General features: G+C 44.7%; 1 protein-coding gene across 6 annotated transcripts in view; it reads right to left on the reverse strand.

Moving 5' to 3' along the window:
* Nucleotides 1–739: 739 nt before the first annotated feature.
* The window catches only part of MUS81 (MUS81 structure-specific endonuclease subunit), a 244,377-nt gene continuing 225,138 nt past the window's right edge, over nucleotides 740–19,978 (reverse strand). For all 6 annotated transcript variants that reach the window (XM_075837352.1, XM_075837348.1, XM_075837349.1 and 3 more), the window contains 4 exons: nucleotides 6,397–6,522; nucleotides 5,709–5,812; nucleotides 5,248–5,331; nucleotides 740–2,029 (listed from right to left, as the gene is read on the reverse strand). In XM_075837352.1, coding sequence (XP_075693467.1) covers nucleotides 1,963–2,029; nucleotides 5,248–5,331; nucleotides 5,709–5,812; nucleotides 6,397–6,522 — 381 coding nt within the window. In that variant the 3' untranslated portion in view covers nucleotides 740–1,962. The remainder of the gene's footprint in view (nucleotides 2,030–5,247; nucleotides 5,332–5,708; nucleotides 5,813–6,396; nucleotides 6,523–19,978) is intronic.

Here is a 19,978-nt window from a genome sequence, read left to right on the forward strand (position 1 = left end):
CACTTTTGGGGGATTTCCACTGTTTTGACACCGCAAGAGACCTTCAAACCAGACATGGAGCCTAAAATATTTTCTAAAAAAAAATCTTCTAGGTGCTCCTTTGCTTCTGAGACCGGTGCTTCAGTCCATTACCACACTAGGACCACATGTGGGATATTTCTAAAATCTGCAGAATCTGGGCAATAGATATTGAGTTGCATTTCTCTGGTAAAACTTTCTGTGTTACAAAAAAATTATTAAAATAGCCTTTTGAAATGTTCTTGAAAATGTGAGAAATTTCTGTTAAAGTTCTAAGCCTTGTAACGTACTAGAAAAATAAAAGGATGTTCAAAAAACGATGCAAATCTAAAGTAGACATATGGGGGATGTTAATTAGCAACAATTTTGTGTGGTAGAACTGCCTGTCTTACAAGCAGATACGTTTAAATTTAGAAAAATGCTAAATTTTAGTGTTTTTCACAATTAAATACTGAATGTATCGAGCAAATTTTGCCAGTTACATAAAGTCCAATGTGTCATGAGAAAACAATCTCAGAATCGCTAGGATAGGTAAAAGCATTCTGAAGTTATTACCACATAAAGTGAAACATGTCAGATTTGAAAAATGAGGCTCTGTCCCGAAGGTCAAAAGTGGCCAAAGAGGGAAGGGGTTAACAAGGTCTAAAAGCTCCTTTAATAGAACCGTAGGTATGCATTATATTACACAATATGGTTTTACTGACTGTAGAACTTAGTGAAATATTTCTGCAAAATATTTTATTGACAAGTAGAAAATATTAGTAGGCCTTTAATAACTGAAACAGCAAGTTGAAGCAATAACTCAAGACGTCCATGGCAAGTATAGAGTACTAAAAGTGACTATCTCTGGAAGGAAATTTATAGGAAAGTAACCTCACTGAACAATAAGGCTATGTTCACACGCGTAAAAAAACGGCTGTAAAATACAAAGCTGTTTTCAAAGGAAAACAGCCTCTGATATTCAGCCATTTTTTAAACCACAAACGTTTTTTGCGGCCGTTTTTGGAGCAGTTTTTCTATTGACCCAATGAAAAACGGCTCAAGAAGTGACATGTACTTCTTTTCACGGAGCGTTTTTTCTACGCGCCGTTTTTTCAAGCGGCCGTGTAAAAAAACGCCCCGTCGGAATGATGCGGCGTATTTCCCATTGAAGTCAATGGGCAGATGTTTGGAGGCGTTCAGCTCCCGTATTTTTAGACATTTTTCGGGAGGTTTACGGGCCGAAAAACGGCTGAAAATAGGCCGTGTGAACATACCCTAACGCCGTACAGCAGATTTTATCTTTGCAGGTTAGCAGTGGTAGGCTATGTTACATAAATGAATGGAAGCAGGTTTACCCACCATGTGCCAGCCCCAGGTAAATGGATTGAACAAAACAAAAAAAGTAACAATCACAATATATACATACAATTCGAAAATAGTGGCCAAATATTGGCACACTGACCACTGTTAGAAGTGGAAGTACGATGAATCTGCTGCCAGTAAATGCAAGTGAGTACATCGAGGCAGATATTCTAGGTAGTCGATGATTTGAACCCATTTTTAGCTAGCTTGTGCTCAATACTACTATTCCATTGAACAGAAACCAAACGATTGTTCCCAACAACTCTCTCTACTACATACAGCCAGGTGCTAGGAATCCATAGATGTAGAGCTGGATGACAGGATTTTCAACGATCTCCATTGCATTAGCAGAGTCCTTCAGAGCTTTGAGGTGTTGATATTGGCCAGATGCAGTTCTATAGACAAGGATGGTGTAGGATCAAGTTCTGCAACGTGATTGCAGATTTAGAATTTTAATGATTATCTATGAATAGCAGAATGTTTGCTGCTTTGCTTGTATCTGTCATGATTGTATCCGTGATGCAAAAAAAGTGGATAGTTTTCTTGTCTATGGAAATTCACCATTAATCAGATCGCTCAGCTTTATCGTGTCACCATTCATCAGCACAAGGCTTCTTTAGTACAGTAGAACTGGGATATAGTTTTGCTCAGGACTGGTCCAAGGTTTCTGTAGAAAGATGACATATTAGGGCTTTCAAAGTAAGGCTATATTCACACATTGCGATTTGTTGCAGATTTTCGAGCCAAAGCCAGAAGTGAATGCAGGAGGAAGGAGAAGAATAAGTTCTTCATTTATATCTCCCATTCCTTTTGAAACTAATTCTGGCTTTGGCTCAAAAATCTGTATCAAAATCTGCAACAAATCGCAATGTGCGAACATGGCCTAAAAGTGTAAACTCAAAACAATTATAAGGCCCTGTTCACACAGAGTTTTAGGACACGGTTTTTGCCATGGAAACCGCGTCAAAAACCGTGTCAAAAGTCAGCCAAAATTGTCTCCCATTGTTTTCAATGGGACGTGAAGATAGAGAAGGGAGCAAAAACCACGGCGCCACTTGGTGTGGATCAATGAGGATGGAGGTGAGGAATAAACAAATATATGCTCACCGTGAGGTTAGAAGAGTTGAGTAGTGGGGTCCACGAATAGCTGCTGCCAGATCCGAGCCGGTTAACGGGGTAACCGCTTAGGTATAGTGAACGCAGGTTTTGTAAAATAGTTAGGATCTATGTTGGCGCTGCTGCGTGGTGAAGACGGGATACAGATACAGAAGCCGGTTCTCATAGAAGTGTATTTATTGCTTATTGCAACGCGTTTCAACGCCGAACTGGCGTCTTCATCAGTTCGCCGTTGAAACGCGTTGCAATAAGCAATAAATACACTTCTATGAGAACCGGCTTCTCTATCTGTATCCAGTCTTCACCACGCAGCAGCGACAACATAGATCCTAACTATTTTACAAAACCTGCGTTCACTAATGGGACGTGAAGGCATTCTTTTTCCGTGAGCAGAAAAAAACTGCTCGCAGGAAAAAGAAGCGACATGCCCTATCTTGAGGCGTTATCCGCCTCAAAAACCGCATTAAATCAATGGGAGACGGAAAAACACTGAACGGCCGATGCGGTTTTTGACACGTTTAATGTCAAAAAACGCTCACGCTTTTTCCCTTTGCCTGTTGAAGAAATAGGTAAAAAACTGTGTCAAAAAACGCGTAAAAAAAATGCCAAAAATAGTGGCAAAAAACGGATCAAAACACACCTGTGGTGCAAAACCACTTAAATAAATCCGGAGCTGATTTTTCCAGGCAGAATTTTCTGCCTGCAAAAAACTCTGTGTGAACATACCCTAAAAGATAAGTCCAGCTGTTAATTCACGCAACAGCTGACATTTCTGCACTAAGCGGGCTGTTTAGAATAAAAGCTACATACACTTTTAAAAAAGGTGCTATTTTTTTGTTTTAGGTGATTTTAAACATTTTTAAATTTACTTATTAAAAATTGTGTTTAGTTTTTCCAATACATCTTATATGTATCCTCTATACCAAGGGTTAGCAACCTATGGCACTAGTACCACAGCCAGCACGTAGGGCATGGTTTGCTGGCACACTTCCCTCTCCCAGTCTCCAGAGCGGCACTTCATTATGAGCTTTGCGGAACTGATCACCAGGAGAGGGAGCACTGCTTGCCAAGTGTTCAGCAGCGACAAACACACAATGCAGCACTGCTCTCTCTCCTGGTGTTCGGCGTCGCCAAGCGCATGATAAAGCGCTGCTCTCTCATGGTGATCAGCGCCACAAGGTCGGAGTTCAGTGTGCTTTTTATTTAGAAAAACGATCTATTTGAAACCACTTTATGAGCGATTTTTAGCTTTATGCTAATGAGTTTCTTAATGCCCAAGTGGGCGTGTTTTACTTTAGACCAAGTGGGCGTTGTACAGAGGAGTGTATGACCCTGACCAATCAGCGTCATACACTTCTCTCCATTCATTTACACTGCACTAGCGATATAGTTATATCGTTATGTGCAGCTACATACGCAAATACTAACATTACTGCAGTGTCCTGATAATGAATATACATCACTACCAGCCAGGACGTGATGTGTATTCAGAATCCTGACACTTCTGAATCTTTTCTGTGAGATTCCAGCAAGGCAAGCGTAATCTCGTTTGAAATGACAGGTTACATTGTAATCTCGCGAGATTACGTTTGCCTTGCTGGAATCTCACAGAAAAGATTCAGAAGTGTCAGGATTCTGAATAAACATCACGTCTTGGCTGGTAGTGATGTATATTCATTATCAGGACACAGCAGTAATGTTAGTATTTGCATAACGATATAACTATATCACTAATACAGTGTAAATGAATGGAGAGAAGTGTATGACGCTGATTGGTCAGCGTCATACACTCCTCTGTACAACGGCCACTTGGTCTAACGTAAAAACACGCTCACTTGGGCATTAAGAAACTCATTAGCATAAAGCTAAAAATCGCTCATAAAGTGGTTTAAAATAGATCATTTTTTTAAATAAAAAGCATTACGGTCATCCACATTACAGCGCCGATCTCCTTATATAGGAGATAGGGCACTTAAAATATGGTGACAGAGTCTCTTTAAGCTGCTGTTCAGTAGTTGTTCGCTCTCTTGTGTGCAGCGCCCCCAAGCTGGTGTTCAGTAGTCGCTCTCCCTCCTGTGTGCAGACCCCCCCCCACCCAAGCTGGTGTTCAGGAGCTGCGGTCTCTCCTGTGTGAAGTTCCCCCTCACTGGTGTTCAGTAACCAGTTTCTCCTATGTGCACCCCCCTCTCCCAAGCTGATGTTCAGTAGCCTTGTATGCACCACAGATGGATCATCTTTGCAAGGAAAGTCAGTGACCAGGGTTACACTGAAATCTAAGTTTAATTAACTGATTAATTGGTTTATGTCACATACGTGGTAACAGTTTGTCTTATATGACGTTCGTGTTTGCATTTCACACTGAGAACTTCTTCACTGATTTTTTTTTCTTATCGGCACACCATACAAAAAAGGTTGCCTAGCACTGCTCTATACATAGAAGATGTATCATTCACTATGAGCTGAATCCATCAGTGAAGTGAACTGACGGTTTGGCAGGTCCAGTGTGTGTCTAACCACAGGAACACACTTAGATGTGATTGATATTATTGTGATCCTGTGTGTTAGACACACACTGGACCCGCTCTCAGCCAAGCTGTCAGTTACGTTGAACTGACGGAATCAGCTTATAGTGAATGATAAAGCTTCAAATTATAGAAGCTGTATCGGAAAATCTAAATACAATTTTTAATAAAAGTCCTTTTAAAAAATCTAAAATCACCTAAAACATTGATATAATTGTACATAGCTTTACACCCCTAGTGGACATACCTCTGCAGCTTCCCACATTTCACATTGGACAACAGCTTCTCCCTCTCCTCGGTGAAAGTACAACATTCATATGCAGTAAGCAAACTGTTGGTCATAAGAAGAGACTGTTAGAAGGATCACTCTGTCTGTCATCATATGTGACGATACATCATGTAGCCAAAGAACCAATCTATATGCTTTGCAGAGATTTGCTACGTAGTATTAGTTGCTTTGTTAACCAATATATCAATGTGTATAAGTCTAGTTCTATAAATGCAAACAATAATGTATTTACTTGGTTCAGTAGGACTGTAAAATTTTATTTATGCAGGAAGCCAATAATTCTGGATAGTTTATACAACATTTATGGTCATAACACCAAGCACTGGCTATTATGGACTTTCTTCCATAAAACCTCACAGATTACATACTTCTCCATCAATTAAAGAGCAACTAGAGTCATAGTTGAAGTCATACACTACCTGGCTGGGGTGCTGTATCTTTCCAGGATCGCTGCTGCCTTTTCACCACTCACCCCACTTATCTGCATCAGTTGTCGAGCAAACACTTCTTTCACGGTCTGTGCCTGGTGGATGAGACAAGTTGTGGTATATAGGAATGAGCACGACAGACCAGTAGGAACAAGCTAAAGTGAAGATGTGTAAGACTTTGTTATTGGTATTTTTCTGAAATATATTTCTTGCCTTTATACACTTAGCAAAAAACAAACAAAAAACAACAGATAACTACTCCTTCCACTATTATGGGTATAAGCAGTGGATTACATAGAAGAAAAGAGACTTTCCCATTATGTTGCCGGCGGGTGGGACCAACCTAGGCTGGGCTCCCTCCCTCCAAGGGCCCCATGGTCTTCCTCTATGGTATGGCCCTTGGGTAGAATAGAATTTAAGTAAGGAGCCAGTCCATGTACTCCATGCATGCTCAGACGTCTTTTCTGGTCATTGCTTGCAAATCTGACATCTGGGAAGTGATATGCAATGCTAATTGATGTATCAGATAAAGGTACACTGGAAGGGGAGAGTAAATAATGTCTGCATGTACAGGACCCTATGTTTACTGGAAGGAAACACAAACTGCTTATCGATTAGTATACAAATATTAGTGCTCCCAGTAAGTTTGCAAGCTACTGTGTAGTTGTAGTGACTTTACCTTATTCTTCATAGCGCCCTCATTAAAGTCTCTGAACTCTAGGAGGATGCAACTTAGGTCATCATGGTGAAATCCTCGGTCACATTTACCGGCTTCTTCTTTGGTGCAGCCCAGCAAAATCTTGTTCTGTTAGAATTTAAATTACAAAAACTTTAATTACAAAAAAAACAAAAAAACAACAGACTGGAAACCAGTTGATCCATAGCTCAATTTCTGCTATAGTAACACAAAACTACCATTTTAGGGATCAAACTACAACTAGCTTGTTCGGTTTCAGTTAGGGCATATATATAACTCCATTATATTTCAGCTACATGTGAGAGCATACAAAAGCAAGAAAACATTTGATGGCATTTGGATCTAGTTTTTCATGCTAAATATACAGCTCTGATGCAGTGCAGCAACACAGCCATGTGAATGCAGCCCAAGCCACTTTCTATTAATAACAGACTGCAGTAAAACAGAATGCTTCCAACTTGCTTGTAGAATAGGTTGATGACATGGTGCGAAGACTCAATTGACAGAACATTTCTAGTAGTCATTAGTGTTTGGGGCGTCTCAAATCTTTTCATGCAAAATACAAAAAAACTATTTAACAGACAATATCTTTACATAAATCACTTAGGCCCTGTTCACACTAAGTTTTTTTGCAGGCGGAATAATCTGCCTCAAAATTCCTTCTCTTTGCCATGTTTTTTGGCCGCGACCATTGAGCGTCACGGGCAGAAAACGCTGCGAGAACTGCTTTCTCTGCCTCCCATTGATGGGCATGACGCGTCTTTTTCCCGCAAGCGTTTTTTCCGCTCGTGGGAAAAAAATGCCTCCGCCTTCCATTGAAATCAATGGGAGGTTATTTCGGCCGTTTTTTTTGCGCAGTTTCAGACGTGGTTTCCACTTAAAAAAAACATGCCAAAAAACTGTGTGTGAACAGGGCCTTATATTAGAATATTTCCAATATATACTATTTGACTTTGAAAGTAACAGCTGGAGGCAAAAGTTTAGCAGGAAAAGTGGTGTTTCCTAGTCTGTTATTATGAATTGAGGTCAACAAAATTTTCATTGGAACCCCTTCTTTATAGATGGCCAAAGTAATGAATCCATAACAGTGGGGGACTTCACTCCCACTAGAAAAAAAAAAATCTTGGTTGTTACATTGGGGGGGACACAGACCTTGGGTAAATGTTGTTGTCACTAGGCGGCATGACACTAAGAAATAAAAAAGTGGCCCCTCCAACAGGATATAGCTTGCCCACAGACACTGAGCTATTCAGTCTTAGCTTAGTGTCGTAGGAAGCAGACACTTCTGCTAATAGCAGCAGAGTTTCTACCAATAATTTTTTTATTTTATTCATTAAGAAGAACTAGGGGCACAGGTTTGACTTTGTCTCCCTTTGTTCCCCTCTTGGCAGGCACACGGTTTCATATGCAAATGAACCGTTGTCTTCATAGACAGGTTGGACAACTGGGACAAGAGCGTCAGCTCCTCTGTCACCCACTAGCCTAAGGAGCACCTCTAACACTTCTCCAACCAGTGTCTCCTTAGTAAAGGAGGTAACACTGAGGGGGTGCTCCTGCTCGTCAATACATCTGGGAGATGGAGAGCAAGGTGAGTGTTACTCTCCCCCGGGCCAGCGCTTGTGTACTATAGCGGTAGTCCGGACCAGCCTATTGCCTGGGGCTTCTCTTTACTTCACCTAGGCTCCTTGGCACTTTTAGGCCCAATATAGCCGGTGCCATTATGCCGGCGGCACAATTTTGCTCTTCAATGCACAGGCAAAGGGGGGGGGGGGGGTGTTTTGGAACCTTCACTCTATCCTCCAATAGCGAACCAGCGCGCTATATTTCCCTATTCCCTCATGGGGAATCAGTCCTCTCTCCTCACATGACCGCCAGCGGCCAATCACGGCGCTCCATGGGTGGGGCTTAGACATTTCCTTCTGCTCTCCTCCATTTGGACGGATGCTGCTTGCGACACAGGACCTCCTGAACAGAGCTGCTGCTTTCTTGCCACAGGAGACACTTTGGAATCGGGTAGGATTAGCCCTTGACTTCTTTCTACTTCCCCCTACAGGTGCCCTAACCTGCAGTCCCTGAGCTAATTCCCTGTAGGAACGTACATTATCCCAGCAGAGCTAGGCTCAGGCGGGGCAATTATTCTAGCAGAGCTAGGTAAGGCAGCCATTACTCTCTAAATAGAAGTACCCTCTGCTGCACACTTTGAGTAGCATTCTCAGTTTTTTTTTGTCACCCACTATATCAGCGTGAAGTCAAGTAACCCACTCTACTGCCTTACGCCAGACAACCTTTATGGTTTATTATGCCTGCCCAAGTGCAATAATAAATTCCCACATGGTCAGTCTATTCCTTGTACAATGCATGCCGGCCTCCTAGCCAAACACCTGTGGCTTCTGTACCACTGCCACCCCAGTTTTACTAACCCCTGGTATGATGGGTGTGGGTCCGGAATAGCCGTTTTGCCTTTTCCAGATGGTTGATAACCTGGTGAACATCACTCGGTACATCCTGGGCGGCATGTATGCCCGCCCACCCTTTGGTTATTGTTCTGTCTGTCTTCATGTGGAATCTCTGTCCAAGTCTTCCTCTCGTGGCAGACCCCGTAAGCGAACCAGGTCCTCTCGCATGCCTTTGTTTTCACCATCCTCTTTAGTTTCACCACCGCCACCTGAAGTCAGGTGTAGTGCTTCCACTCCCCCTGGAGAGATTTTGTCTGAGGGCGAATTATCTAATTCCGACTCATATTTAGTTAGTAAGAGTTCTACCCCACTCCCCACCTTGGTGGAGATACTTATTAGGGTTGTCCGTGACACTCTTTAGGTCTCGGATTCTCCACCCTCCCCTACCACTGACTCCATTTCCTTTCTCCAGCCTCAGCGTACCCAGGCTGTTTTTCCAGCCCACTCGGAATTTGTCGATTGTACTTAAGGAATAGAAGCACGCAAACAAGAAGTTTTCTCACTCTAGCCGTCTGGATGTTTTCTACCCCTTTCAGGAGGGGAACTCTTCCACATGGGTTAGGTCTCCGGCAGTGGATCCTCCGGTTTCTAATTTTGCCAAGCCCAGTACTTTACTTATAGTGGACTTCACTTCCTTCAAAGATCCTCTGGATCGCCGTGTGGAGTCCTTTGAGGCCTCTGGTTATGCAATTCACCCAATTTTCCCATCTGTCTGGTTAGCAGAGCGATCACTGAATGAACACGCAAACTCCGTCATGGCCTGATCTCAGGTCCTCCTACGGAGGTACTGATTGATCAGTCTCACTTTATCTCCAATGTGTCCAAGTATATTTGTGAGGCGGCCCTTGACGCCGCCCATCTGGTGGTTCGGGCCTCCGCTTCTTCTATCGCTATTGGAAGGGCTAGATGCAGGTTCCCATCTCTTTGGACCTAGATTGGATGAGATAATCTCAGAGGCCAAGGGTGTCAAAAGCACTCATCTTCCTCAAAATAGGCCTAAGTGCGGGGGACGTGGCCAGCTATGAGAGAGTGAAGACGTGCCTTCCTGAGCTCCTCCACTAGCCCTGCACGAATCAGCTAGCATTCAGCCTTATATCATAGGAAAAACCTCTGAAAATATTAAGACTATATACGCTACATGTCCCTCATCTCCCTAGGGCGATATTGGAACATATTTTGGAAAGATGACCACTATACAGCTGCCGTCTTTGCTCCTTCCTGAGGTCCAAAATCAAGATGGTCGTCTAGCCTCCCTCCCTTCTCCACCTCGATTTCCCAGCAGCCCTACCCCAGCCGGCTGCTCAATGGACGATGTGGAATCGCTGCCAACAGCTTACCTTCCCCCTCAGTCTCCGTCCATCGCTGGTGACTATTCCCTGGCATTAGTAGGTACCTCCATCCAAGATGGCCACCGGGACTCATCCACGCCAGACCCTGGGCGTATACAGAGGACCAGAGCTCCTCCAGCCACCACCTCACCAAGTGGACGCCTGAGCACTGTTGCGCTGCCTTCCTGCTCCCCTCTGACACACCTGCGACCGACAGTTTTATCGGGGCCGCATGTGAAAATTCCCAAAATGGCCGTCGGCCTCCTGCAGCGAACACGCAGGCGAGGAAACCACAGCCGCCAAACTCACTAGAAGATACATCCTCAGGCAGACATACCCCCCAGTATAGCAAGCCTCCTCCAACCGCTTGCATGATCAGGCACTGTGAGGATGCACATGTCTCTGCAGCTCCACTGCCTACAGACCTGGACTCTGCTGACCATCCACCACTGAATAATATTACCTCAATTTACCCACTTGACATTATCCTGCAGTCCACCCCACAACTGCAGAGAGCTTCGAACTGTGAGTACAAGAACCAAGTGCCTTAAATACCTCTTTCCCCTGAGGGGTCATTCCAAAAGCCCTTACTCCTCATCCACATTACTTTTGACTCAACAGGGGTCCCCCCTTCCCGGTGGACTTTACCTTCCGCATATTACCATAGTGATGGACCCGCTCCCTCTTCTTCCCGACCTCCGCCTCTGGAACTCTCCCAAAATCCAGATGGCATCCCAGCTATTTTCAGATTAAGTCAACCGGGCTCCACACCTGCACCTATTGGTGACCCTCTATATTCTGGAGATGATAGACCAGCTACACTTTCTGATATACGTCTGTTGGTTCAAATGTTACCCACAAGGGCTGATATGACGTTCTCTGCCAAACAGATTATGGAAGAATGTAAACTAGAATTTACCCAATTTCGTGCTGAACTCTCCTCGATCTCTACAAGAATGGACACTTGATCAAAACCATATTGCTGATATGTAAACCCTCACATCTATGCAATCTACTATACAGCAACACTCTGCTCAACTGTTCACACTTCAACAACACCTTGATAGATCGATAATCGAAATCGGAGGAACAACCTACGAATCCAGGGACTTCCAGAGTTAGTCCCTACATCTGATCTCTTCTCAACACTATCCAACTTCTTCAATAACCTACTGGGCCGTCCTTCTAATACCCACATCGAAATAGACCGAGCTCACCGGGCCCTATGACCACCAAGTCTTGACGAGCATCGTCCAAAAGATGGCATTTGCCAAATCCACTTCTATTCTATAAAGGACTCTATTCTACAAAAAGTCAGACAGCAACCCACCATCTACCGCCAAGGATCTCAAATACGTATTTCAACAGACCTGTCTAGACACACCTAGGCACAAAGGTCAGATCCCAAACTGCTCTTGGAAATACTCTGCGACCGAGGACTCTCCTATAGATGTGGTTTCCCCTTTGAACGTTTGACCTTCTTGCCTGACCGTTAAGGCACCCTGCAGTCACTAAACGACTTGCCTTAATTCTAGCGGGACTTAAACCTTCCTCACATTTCACTACCGGAATGGCCCTCATTGCTGTCCTCTGCAGGCGGAGGATCTCAAACAAGTTGCTCTTCCCACTAGTTGTAAAGGATCTGCCAGACACAACTTCTGTGTCGACGGCCATAGGTAATCAGTCTGCACCTGCTTCTATGTCTGTGAGACTGACTCCATCTTCCACCACCCAGGATGGCAGGCTTAGGAGTGGGAGAGCCTATCACAGCCTGGCCAGACGGAGCTAGCAAGCCAGGGCCTGGACCTGTAGGGAGAGGCCCTGCATTTTCTGGGCCAGGGTCTTATGTAATGTCGGGGTAGGGAGACAGACAAGTGAGCCCTAAGCTACCACTCAGTCCCTGCCTAATTGCAACAACCCGCCCTAGGCGACGGGGTATAACTGGGCGACGGTCCCTACACTCAATAGGTGCATGACAGACAAACAGACAAGGGTACAAAGAAGCCAGGGAAATGGGGAAGTTGCCCACGGGGACACCGTGAGCAACAAGCGAAGTGAACGAGCCGAGTCAAACCAGGAGATGAGCGAGGTACAAAAACGCAGAGCAGAAAAATGGTCAGTAAAGCCAAGGTCAATCACAAGCAGAGGATCAGTAGTTCAAGAAGCTGCAGCAGGGCCAGGAAACCAGCAGAGAAGAATCACAAGCAAAGGAGGAACAGGAAAGGCAGGTATAAATAGACAGAGGGCGGGAGCTAGCTCCGTCTGGCCAGGCTGTGATAGGCTCTCCCACTCCTAAGCCTGCCATCCTGAGTGGTGGAAAATGGAGTCAGTCTCAGACATAGAAGCAGGTGCAGACTGATTACCTATGGGCGTCGACACAGAAGTTGTGTCTGGCAGATCCTTTACACTAGTCCTCAAATCCTAATGGGGTTCGCCCCCAAAAGGGCCCTAGAAGGAGGTCCAGACGTTGGCAAAAGCACCCACCATCAATGGAGACAGCTCGCTTTGCATGATAAATGATAGGCCACCATGGCCTACATATACCTCCCAGGAATTTCACTGCAAGCTACAACCGGCCCACCAGTGACCAAATACTCACCATCTGGTTTCGATAAATCCTGAACACTTAGGGCTTGTCCACAAGTAACCGATTTGCCACATTTTTTTCTGCCAGAAAAAAACGCAGCAGAATACAGTAGCAGCATAGTGGACGAGATTTAACAAATCTCATCCACATGCTGCATAAGATTTCCGAGCCGAAATTGACCTGTGGTGCGTATTTTTCGGACCGCAGCATGTCGATTCCTGCTACGGAAAGTGTGCAGAATTGCTGCGTTTTTCAGAGGAGATGTCTCCATCTCCTAACATTGGGAAAAACGCAGCAATTTCCGCACCATTTTCTGCCGTAAAAACTGCAGGAAATGGTGAATTTTTTCCGCAGCGGAAAGCCTTCGACTTTCAACTGTATTCTGTTGTGTGTGGACAAGCCCTTAACTTGATTTTTTTTTTGTTATTTGTAATATGTCCACTTTGTTTTATATTTACCTCCTCCCTCATTTCAGTTTCATATATTTTAATAGCTGTTCATACTCACAGTATCATATTTAAGGAGCGCGGATAGCTTTCATGCGTATCTGTCACATACCACCCCGTAGGTAAAGGACCTATTGCAAGCACCGTAGATGCCTTTTGGTCCCTCACACATTTGTACTTAGTCTATGTGGCAGTTTTCCTTATATTGCCTTTTTTGTTGATGTATTTGTTCTTTTCTGATGCAATATTTTCTATCCCTAGACTACCATCCTACCCTCTTCCCCCTCATAGTTACACCGGACTCCTGCTTTTTCTATTTCCTCCGGACAACTTCAGTGAGCAGCTTCGTCTTTCTCCATGGCTGACATCACCATAGCCTCCTTCAATACGAGGGCCTGAACTTCCTAGAAAAGTGGGCGCAAATTTTACATCGTCTTCACAAACGTAACGTACACATTGCCTGTTTTCAGTAGACACACATCTAACATACATTTTACACACACACACTGGCACTTAAATAATAATCCAGCAGTAGATAGAAGCAAATCAGCAGCACAGGACGGCTTTAATTCTCTCGAACGGGTGCACGTCTCCCAGGCCACAGTCCAAGAGTGACCCCTCAGTCAAGATAGGAAGAAATTGAGACAGCACTCCAAAATATTCAAAAATAGAGATCCTTTTATTCCACGTGTGTGCAACGTTTCAGCTCAGTGCGAGCCTTTCTCAAGCATGGATCTCCATTTTTGAATATTTTGGAGTGCTGTCTCAATTTCTTCCTATCTTAAATAATAATCCACATTCCAGATCCTGTGGAGTCACAATAGCGATCCATAAAGCACTCAGCCACCAGGTAGTAACCTTTATAGCAGATTCTGAAGCTCGGTATATTATTTTAGTTCTAAATATTGACCGACGTAAATTCACCGTGATTAATGCATATGCCCCTAACCAAGGTCAAGTTCCCCTTTTTAAAACTCATAGATACAGCCCTTTCCATGGTGTGAGGGACAGTGATACTATGCGGTACTCTGGACCCGACCATGGATAATTCTACTGGTCGCTCCGGTATAGCTTACAGTGCTATCAAAATGGTTAAAACGCACTGTTTTACAGCTTCAGCTCTGTGATACATGGCGCATTCAACAGCCTTCTGACAAAGATTACAGCTCTTACTCCCATCCGCATGCTACCTACAGTCGTTTGGACTATATTCTTCTCCAACACCACCTCCACGTGCATCGGCAACATCCTATGGTCAGACCACGGCCCCGTCTACTGTACCCTGCAACTTCCTTTTCTTACTAAAGGCCCCTGGTCCCTACTCCTTGACAGGGTTTGCAGCGCTGATTTGCTGAAAACATTTAAACATTTCATATCCGACCATGCCCACGATACCACCTCTCCTGTGATTCAGTGGTAGGCCCTTAAATGTGTACTCGGAGGTGTCCTCATAAAACATGAACTCGTCTCAAAAAGGAAAGGGCTCACACTCTTAAAATCGGCCTCCAGAAAATTAGCGTGTGCTATCTCACTGTTACAGCAATCTTCTGGACTCGACCCATAAAAATATTCTACAAATTTGTCGTAGCAAATTTTACGTATTCGGCAGCAAAAGCGGACGTATGTTTGCCAGTGCCCTAAAGAGCTAAATCGCACAATCTCGTATACCAATCGTTAAATCTTCGTTCGGCCGGCCCTATAGTCCATACTACACCGGAGATAGCGGATTGCTTTTACACACTTTTTATTCTGATGTCTATAGCCTTCCATTAGACCAAGCCTTTCACTCATTCCTAGGTAGATCATTCCACAACCCTATGTACTTCTCTCAAGTCCTATCCAACTCTTCCCTACTCCCACAGGTCACAATCTTCCCAACGCTCTCACCTTCAACCCGTAACCTTTTTGAATATAACCAGTTAAAACATTTTTATAGTGTAATAAAATGCTGTGCCCATCTTCACTGCACGCTAACAGATTTTGAACGCCTGTGCATTTCTACCGTACACCTATACACACTATCTCTGCACTATATCAACTACTCCTTTCACAACGCTCACAACAACTCCCATCCTATTGTAAAGCTTGGGAAAGAGAGCTGGGCAAACAATTTACAGACATGCAATGGAAACTGTGCTTTTTCCTCTCCCATAAGGCCTCCATTGCAATATGGGTTCAAGAAACCAGTTATAAAATTATATCCAGGTGGTATCGAGTTCCAACCTCAATACATAAGTGGTACCCATCTGTACCAGATAGCTGTTGGCGCTGTGGAGCCGCTGGTGGCTCTATCTCTCACATCTGGTGGAGATGTCCCTCCCTGTGGAATTTCTGGTCTGCAGTACTTAAAGTTATATTGGAGGTTACTGGGGTGAAGGGTCCCGATACCCCTGAGGCAGCCCTGCTATTCATGTTCCCTCTGCCATTATCTACATATAAACGTTCCCTAACTAGACACCTCCTCCAGGCTGTCAAGCCAGTCATCCCGCCTAATTGGAAATCAGCAGACCCCCCCAACTCTAGATGGTTCCAAAAAAATAGCCATAATACAAAGGATGGAACATCTGATAGCACAATCCCCGGCAGATTCTGAACGCTACATATCCACATGGTCTCAATGGACTACATTCCTCTCCTCGTTTACATATCACACTCTGATAGCTTAATACAAAACCTACTTTTATACCAAACTATGGAAACACAATGTTCCGCTTTTTGCGATTTCACCTGCAATAATTATATATACACCATGCAAGTAGTCACTCACTTTTCTCCTTGCCGTTAATAGACCCGAGTCGGTATCCAGGTTCACCACGATCCCCACCCACCCATACTTCCTCCTCGACTTTGTCCTGTCTTTCCTCTTGCTTTTTCCTTCATCCCTCTCTCCTATTGTTTAGGTGGTGTTTCACATCCTGTGACTGCGTCTGATAAGACGCCGATGCACTTCGAAATTCAATAGAGACTAAGCTATAATTATGTCTCTCTTTCATTATCACACAATGTTCTTTTATCATTATGCTTGTACATACAAATATTGCAAACCAATTTTATTTTGTGATGAGATGTGATTCTCACCTCTTGTTGGGGTTATACCCATATTTGTTACTTTCCTTCTTTACGGAACTATTTACTTCCGATGTGTTTCACTTAATATTTTTTTTAAAAATTAGAATTAGATTTTTTTTTTTTTAAATAGGCCTAAGCGCACTACTCCAGCCAAAATAGCAGGGCCGCATTTTCGGTCCTTTCGTTGGTTCAACACCACATCCTCCAGGCCACAGCCTCACCAGGATCAGACGGCCAACCTTCTTTCAAGGCTCACCACTCCTGGCGTCCCTGACCTCCGTCTGCAAAAGGCTGGAACTGGCAAGGCCACTTCTACCTGAAGGTGCACCCCCACTTGATTTACCTTGGTTGGGGGGCAGGCTTCTGCGCTTCAAGGACATCTGACTTTCTCATTTTATATCCCTGGCTTAGGAGGCGTTATCCTCGGGATACAAAATCTAATTTGCCAGCCTTAGCCAGAGCGTTTCTTTTAGTCTGCTGTTCCGCAGTCACCCGCAGTTTTTCGGGCAATCTACTCTCTGCCTCTTCAAGGAAGAGTCATCGTTTCGGTGCTCCTGGACCAAGGGTTCCGGGGTTTCTATTCAGCCCATTCTGGACCTCAACACACACATTTGGGTTCGTAATTTTCAGATGGAATCTCTTTGGACTCTCATTGCTTGAATGGAACAGGGTGAATTTCTTTCTTGCGTGGACATCAAGGAAGCGTATTTGCACGTCCCTATCTGCCTCACGCACCAGCATTTTAATGCACTTTGCGGTACTGTCTTGACGTCACTAGTTCATGTCCCTTCTATTCGGCCTGGCCATGAGCCCGAGAGTCTTTACGAAGGTTTTCTCTGTCATAATGGCACTCCTTTGCACCAGGGGGAGTGTTGGTCACCCCATACTTAGACAACATTCTAATCAAGTCTCCCTCTAGGGAGGACAACATGATAGCTCTCCATATCACTCTGGACACTGAGTCGGTCCGGTTGGATCGTCAACCGATCCAAGTCTTGCCTGTCTCCGTCCCAACAGATTGTATTTTTGGGGGTTGCCTTCGACACTCGCTCGGCAATGGTTTCCTGTTCCTTACAGATGTCTGTGCCGACTTCGCTCCGCTTCTGCATGTGGGTTTGCGGGACCATGGTGGCCTCAATCAAGACTATTCCCTTTGCGCAGTTCCACACACGGCCTCTGCAGCAGGCAATCCTCTCCCAGTGGGACTGATCCTTGCAATAGCTGTATCTGAAGTTCATCCTTCCCCTCTCAGTTCGTTGCTCGTTTCGGTGGTGGACCACTTCTCCGGCTGTTCCCCGTGGGTGCTCCTTTCTCCCGCTGAACCGGCTAATTCTCTCCACGGATGCCAGTCTCAGGGATTCGGGGGGGGGGGGGGCACTTTTCGGAACTACACAGTTTAGGGGCGTAAGGCAGAAGGGATCCTGGCCACGCTTGTAGCCCCTAATTGGCCACACTGTTGATGGTTTGCGGACCTCGTATCCTTTTTGGCCGACGTTCCGTGGCCCTTGTCTCTCTCAGGGACCTCTCTTCCACTAGAATTTAAGGTCGCTGCGTTTAACGGCGTGGCTGTTAAGGCCGCCATTCTGAGCGCTTGTGGATTTCAGAGTGTTATCCTCCCTATGCTTAAGGCTAGGAAGCCCTCTTCAGTCTGCATTTACCATCAAACTTGAAAGGCCTACGTTCGTTGGTGTAAGGATCGCAGGCTTCCTCGCTTGAGTTTTTCTTTGTCCAGAATTCTTTCGCTGTTTGGCACTGAGCTCCCTGAAGGGGCAGGTGTCTGCTTTGTCCATCTTGTTCGATCGCCCCTTTGGCATCTACAGCGGAGGTTAAGACTTTTTTTGCAGGGGTGGCTCATGCGGTACCCCCTTATTGTCCTCCGATTCCCTCTTGGGATCTGAATTTGGTCTTGGATGTCTTGCAATCGATTCCTTTTAAACTCCTGCAAGAGATCTTAACATGTATAAATATATGTGTGGTAAATACAAAGAACTATAACAAAATCTGTTATTTTCAAGGACTCTAAGGACCAAGGGACATTCATGGCATGTGGGCGAATTACTTTTTAGACATTAATAAAGGAATGGGTTCTTTACAGTTAGAGTAGTCAAACTATGGAATGCCCTACCCCAAGAGGTAGTAATGGCAGATACTAATGTCAGCATTTAAAAAAGGCTAGAAGATTAATTACTGACAAATGTAATTAAAGGTTATAATTAATCAAGCAATGAATTGCGTGTAATTGATCGAGAAAGGTTGAACTTGATGGACCTGTGACTTTTTTCAACCTTTGTAACTATGTAAGTTCTCTCTTTGTTTTCTGTCCTGGAAGGTGTTTTTTCTGGTTGCGGTGACATCCATCCGGAGTATCTCAAAGTTGGCAGCTCTCTCCTGTAGTTCTCCGTTTCTAACTCTTCACCAATACAAGGTAGTGCTCCGCACGGTGCCTTTTTTTTTTGCCTGAAGTTGTGTTGGCCTTCCACATGAATGAGCCATCTTTTTGTCCTTCTTGCAGTCATCGGAAGGGAGACTTAACTTTCTGTCACTGCTTCCTTCTGGTGGTTCGATTTCCTGTTCATCCTCTCCCAGGAAGGATGTGGCGGCCTCTAAGGCCACCATTGCTCGGTGGATTCGAAAGCATGTTCGCGAGGCTTATTGGCTTCGGGGGAAAAGTTCCCCCTTTCCAGGTCATGCCCACTCTACCAGAGCAGTTGGGGCTTCCTAGGCTGTGCGCCATCAGGCCTCTGACCTTCAATTGTGCACACCTTTGCTTCCACAGACGCTTCCCTAGGTCGCAAGCTCTTGCAGGTGAAATACCTGATCATGCCCTTGTTCTGTTCCCACCCCTGGGGACTGTTCTAGAGCGTCCCAATATCATTGTACCCAATGTAGCAAGAAAAAAGTATTTTTTGAGAACTCACCATTAACCTCTTGCCGCGCTGCTCCGCACTAGTACGTCCTGCAGAGGGGTTAGTTCCCGCATCCAGACGTACTATTGCGGAGTAGTTCCCGGCGCACACTGTCCTAACGGACAGTGTCCGGGAACCGGGAGGTCAGCTGTCCCCGACAGCTGACACTCCAGCCTTGCCGGTCAGCGGACCATCGCCGCTGATTTCGGCAATTAACCCCATAAATGCGGCGACGGATTGCCGTCGCCGCATTTAAGTGGTTTGAAGCACATCGGCAGCCCCCACGAAGTGATCTTGGGGGGTTCCGATGCTTGTCGTGGCAATCGGAGGTCAGACAATGACCTCCGGGTTGCCATGTACGGAAGCCTCAGAGGAGCAGCCTCCGGCCGGTCCTCCGAGGCTTCCTGTCAGTGTGACTGTCACGTCACAATGACAGTTAGAGTACATTACACTACGTGTGTAGTGTAATGCATTCCAGCAGCGATCAGAGCTGCAAGTCTAAGTATCCCCTAGTGGGACAAGTGAAAAAAGTAAAAAAAAAAGATTATAAATTTTTTTTTAAAAAGTGTAAAAATAAAAGTTATAAGTTCTATAAACAAACACTGCATTTTTTTCCTATAATAAGTCTTTCATTATAGGAAAAAAATGAACACGTTAAAAAAAAGTACACATATCTGATATCACCGCGTTCGTAACGACCCCAACTATAAAACTATAATGTTATTTTTCCCGCACGATGAACACCCCAAAAAAAATCAATAAAAAACGACAC

The sequence above is a fragment of the Rhinoderma darwinii genome, chromosome 9, assembly GCF_050947455.1.
Source record: "Rhinoderma darwinii isolate aRhiDar2 chromosome 9, aRhiDar2.hap1, whole genome shotgun sequence".
Lineage (NCBI taxonomy): Eukaryota > Metazoa > Chordata > Amphibia > Anura > Rhinodermatidae > Rhinoderma > Rhinoderma darwinii.